At 46.1% G+C, this 4,829-nt stretch overlaps 2 protein-coding genes across 4 annotated transcripts in view; both read left to right on the top strand.

Moving 5' to 3' along the window:
- The window catches only part of SLC27A1 (solute carrier family 27 member 1), a 15,577-nt gene extending 11,180 nt beyond the window's left edge, over positions 1-4,397 (top strand). For 2 of the 3 annotated variants that reach the window (XM_019513701.1, XM_019513716.1), the window contains exons 11-13: positions 448-612; positions 1,630-1,776; positions 2,567-4,397. In XM_019513701.1, the coding sequence (XP_019369246.1) occupies positions 448-612; positions 1,630-1,776; positions 2,567-2,724 (470 nt within the window). In that variant the 3' untranslated portion in view covers positions 2,725-4,397. The remainder of the gene's footprint in view (positions 1-447; positions 613-1,629; positions 1,777-2,566) is intronic. The other variant, XM_019513708.1, reaches the window with a different exon arrangement.
- Positions 4,194-4,829, top strand: part of PGLS (6-phosphogluconolactonase) — a 4,266-nt gene continuing 3,630 nt past the window's right edge. Inside the window, exons 1-2 of the mRNA XM_019513625.1 lie at positions 4,194-4,258; positions 4,411-4,744. Of these exons, the coding sequence (XP_019369170.1) occupies positions 4,194-4,258; positions 4,411-4,744 (399 nt within the window). The remainder of the gene's footprint in view (positions 4,259-4,410; positions 4,745-4,829) is intronic.

Here is a 4,829-nt window from a genome sequence, read left to right as displayed (position 1 = left end):
GGGGGGGGGGGAGGGTGCCAGAATGGTGGCATCTGGGAAGGCTGATGGTGTGACCGCAGCAGCCAGGGTAGAGTGACCCAAATGGTGGGAGCAGCAGCTTGGCATGCCCTGCTGTCCTCCAGTATCACTGCATAACACCCTGAAAATGCTAGTTACATCTCTGCTGGATTCAATAGGGAATGTCCAAACTACAAGAAGGAATTCAGTAGGGACAGATTCTTGCTGACACACCCCCTCATTGTATTGGCTTTCTTCTCTCCCTCTTGCTCCAGGTGCAGGTACTGTGGACACTGGAGAAATGATTGCCACTCTAGCCACCCAGCTTGGCAGCTGTGAATAATTTTTTCATTAACTGCCAAATGTTTCATCTAGCTGGCCAATTCAAGGTCAGTGAGGCAGGCTGTAGGGCCACTTGGTTGATGCCATTTCCTGTCTGTTCCACCACAGGAGATGTGTTAGTGATGGATGAACTTGGGTACATGTACTTCAAAGATCGGAGTGGGGACACATTCCGATGGCGAGGTGAAAATGTCTCCACCACAGAAGTAGAAGGAATTCTGAGTCACATCCTCAACCAGACAGATGTTGCAGTATATGGAGTGGAGGTACCAGGTAACTGGAGACCCAGAGCTCCCATGGTTGGTGGGGAGGGGGATGTGGCGAGTCAAGTCATTAAATTTCTTTCATCCCCTGCAGGAGAAATTGAAATTGGTTGTCATTGAAGTAGGGCCCAATGTGGGTGGGCAGCAGAGGACTCTGAAAAGCAGTCTGTCTGGGTATTTAGTAATCTCTGGTCTTCAGATAATCCTTCATTGTGGGTTATTCATTTACATACTTTTAACTGTGGCTTGTGATATCTTATGCCTTAAAAAGAAGGGGCTTGCCTAAGGGGGATACTCCTGTGTTAGCCTGTTTGTAGCCTGAGCTCTGCAGAAACCCTGGATTAAAGTAATAGTCAGAATTCCATGAAAACAGAAATATTTGTGGGTCACGAAGGATTGATGGCCAGATTGGGGTTGGGTGCTTACTCTGTTAACTAAGGGTTAGCTGCTACTCGGCACTGAGGGACTTGTCTGGCTTCCCTCCCAATAATTCTCTTTTGTGAAGCCTAGGTTTCTGGCATGGGAAACCGATACAGAACAAAATAAGCCTTTATAAAGAGTAAATAAATAGCCCTTGAGTGCTCTGTGTAAGAAGGACCTGGAAAAAGCTACAGCAAGTGAGAGGAAAAAGTCCCTTTGTGAAAGAGAAAACTGTTCCAAGAAAATCTGTGGTCAGAAAAATTCCCATTAAATGACTGTTCTGTCCCCTTGGCTTCATCCTAAATTTGGCGTGAGAAGGGGAGGAGGTTTGATAAGGCAGGAGTTCGGTAGACTCTTTGGAACAAAGACAAGATAAAGGTACCTTTAAGGAAGGTAGGAAGGGATTCCCATCAGGTTTTGTCAGTATTACGAAGAACTCCTTACTTCAGGGGACAGTGCATGTTGCCCTTTCTTGTGGCTGGACATAGTGAAGAGGTGGGCTTCGGGTGGATATCTGTGCTTACACCTGTGTAATGTTTGAAGCCCACCCAGCCACATGCCCTTTTTATGCCTTGTAAATCCATCTGAGGTCTATTGTTTGTTTCAGGGGTTGAAGGGAAAGCTGGAATGGCAGCTATAGCTGATCCTAAATCTAAACTGAATCCTAATGCTTTGTATCAGGAGTTGCAGAAGGTGCTGCCTCCCTATGCACGACCCATCTTTCTCCGACTCCTGCCCCAGGTTGACACCACAGGTATTTGTGATTCATTTTTAAGTTTGTTCTTTTCTTGGGACTCTTGGAAACCTCTAGCCCCAGAATGAACCCTGAAGTCAGAAGTATCAAAGTTGCCACTTGCTTTGGTTCTACACAGAGATCAGAAACCTGTACTTAGTAACTTGGTTTTAGAATTAATTGGCTGCAGTCCCTAGTGTTTCTTTTTTGTGGATTGTGAAATGAGGCTAAATGTATCTTTCACTCCAGGCGTGCACACTGTGAGCGGATTAATGACTGGTTTAGTTTTATTACTGGAGAATGGCCAGTCCAGGGCTGTTAACTGAAGAGACCTCTGCAGAAGAAAATTACTTTATTCCTTTGGGATACATGCTTGGAATCAAGTGCTGATATGTAGGCAGGCTGTATGTTGGGTCAGCAGGAGCCTTTTGCCCAACAGTAAAGTGTTTGAGAATGTGTGTGTCTGGTTAGCTGTTCAGTAATCTAAAGTGTGCTCATTACCTGTGATAGGAAATCACTTGCACTTGCAGACTTTTGTGGTTTTATGTGCATATGCTATTTTCATGCCTAATCACTTACCCCACTTTGTTAGAAGTCTTGCACACTTGTCTTACACTTGCTGACACTGTGACCAGTCAGCCAGCCAATAGCTAGTCTCTGGTTCTAAAACCATGAAGAAGTATTATGTTAGTTCATGTTTCTGTTCTTAACTCTGCTATTTCCACACAATATAGGAGCCGTACAAGCTTATTGCTTTAATCTCTCTCTCTCTCTCTCTCTCTCTCTCTCTCTCTCTCTCTCTTTTTTAAAGGCACATTTAAGATCCAGAAAACTCGTTTACAGAGGGAAGGATTTGACCCCCATCAAACATCAGATCGGTTGTACTTTCTGGATCTAAAGCTGGGAAAATATGTTCTGCTGGATGAATGTTTCTATGAGAGGATCCTTGGTGGAAAGGTCACTCTGTGATGGGATCTGCCTTAACAAAAAACAAAACACTACTGACTAGTATAAGAAGGGGGCCTCACCTGTGGAAGCGATGGACTACTAGATAAGCGGTGCAAAACTCTTGCACAGTGCATTGGCTGCAGGAGGCAAATTCACTGCCTTGTGGGATGTTGCCCCTGCATAAAGCACATTCACCTGTGACCTACTCCCATCCTGAGCACAGACATCTTATTTTTCTGCAGTTCAGCACCTAGAGAGATTTTTCTTTTCTTGTAACCACTACAAACCTGAGTGACTGCAACATGGGACAAATTTATGGTCTAATTTATTGCAATGTCTGAAAGATATCACTGAACAGAGATGAATGTGTCCTAAGTAGGTTTCCTCCCAGCAACATCTCTTAACTTTGCTTTGGTATTTAGAGGGCTTTTCATGTTTACATAAGGTAGAATCCTTAATTGTCCCAGCTAACACATCATTGTTTTAACAACACGTCTAAAATTTACTGTACTAAAGTATATCATTCACTTACCTATGCTGGAAATTGATCAGATTAGTGTTTGCTAGAGTTCAGTATCTGTGGATCTTTACAAACGTTGGTTGGCAGTGTAAGCTTTTTTATTTTTTTTAACTTTATTTAGTGAAGAAAGTATATGGGGTGGAAAATGGCTAAATGTCAAAGCTAGGGCGAGAATGCTGCACTTGGCTGTCTGTAGAGCCATAATGTGATCAATCTGTGGACCAGGCAGGGAAGTGAGGGGGAAATGGGAGGTCACATTAAGTCTTGTTAATGTTACCTTATGTCATGCTGCTGTATATCCTTTTAACTGATTTTGTTTGCTTTGGTAGTTTCAAACTTTAACCTATGCTGCCATCTATGGGAAGTGTGTGGCAACTGCTGAACACCAGTTCTAGCCACAAGAGCTTGCAGATGTTTAACCCACTCTCCCCCTCCAGCAAACACATGGTACTTGAAACTCGGAGTGCTCAGCGCATGCCTAGAAGAGGGTTTCTAACTGTGCTTGTGTTGCTGGTGCTCTTGCCAACACTAGAACTAAATCTCCTAAAAACTGAAGGCATTGGCATTCACAGGTGTAGATGGAGACCGGCTCCCCACCTGTACTACAAATAATGGATAATTTCCTTATTTGAGCAGTCCTCCAAGGTGACTACTGTCCTGTTCAGCAGCTACCCTTTGTCTACTCATCTGTGTAATGCCTTAAGGAATTTGAATGATCTAACACTTGTGCAACCCATGTTTTGTTCTGTTGCACTCGATTACTCTAGTAATGTTGTGCTCACATAAGGAGTAACAGCAGGATTTTGCCTGAAGAATCAGTTTTTTCTGACAGTATTTCATGTGTACAATTTTTAAGAAGAGTTTTGGAAACAGTTTGAGCCACGTTTTAATATGTGTCCACACTGGAAATTGGACCTCTTGGCAGTGGCTTAAGTGATTTTTACCTAAATCGTGCCTTTTATGGGGAAAGATGCTCTCCACGATTATTAATGCTGATAACGGACCTAGTTGTGTTAACTGGAACTGTGTCCCTATGTAAAGCAAGGGGTGGGGGCCTGCAGCCTAGGCCCGGAGCTCCTGCCAGGTCTCAGGGGCACAGACCGTATCGAGTTACACCTACTAAAGTGTCTTGTGATCTAAACATCCCGTCCAGACTAATTAAACTTTTTAAACTCGCTCGTTGTCAGACTGGATCACTGCGGTCTCGGAAACAGGCCTGGAAGCCGCGGCTACCGCCCCCCCCTGCCCTGGCGGCTGGTCCCCGGCATCGCCCCTCGCTGCCGGAGCGGGGCTGAGGCGGGAGCTGCTCCCGCGCCGGTAACATCAAAGGCTGTTGGGGACGGCTGCCTGGCAACGCAGACGTTTCCTCCCTTTCTCTCGCTTGCGGTGCGCTACTTCCGCTTCCTTTTTTTTCTCCCCGCGCCCAGCTCTCTCGCAGGAAGCCCGGCTGAGGGCATTTTTTTCCTTCCCCCGGCTTCCGGTTGCGACCGCAGAAACTCTCCCCGACTTCCGCTTGCCCGGGTGCGCCGCGCTGCGTCCGCTGCGCCCACCGCCCGGCGTTCCGGCCCCGGCCCCTCCCTGCCGCCGTCCTCCCTCTCGTGCGCCG

The sequence above is a fragment of the Gavialis gangeticus genome, unplaced genomic scaffold, assembly GCF_001723915.1.
Source record: "Gavialis gangeticus isolate Ggan-Ray unplaced genomic scaffold, GavGan_comp1, whole genome shotgun sequence".
NCBI lineage: Eukaryota > Metazoa > Chordata > Crocodylia > Gavialidae > Gavialis > Gavialis gangeticus.
This window is presented reverse-complemented; position numbering and strand designations above follow the sequence as displayed.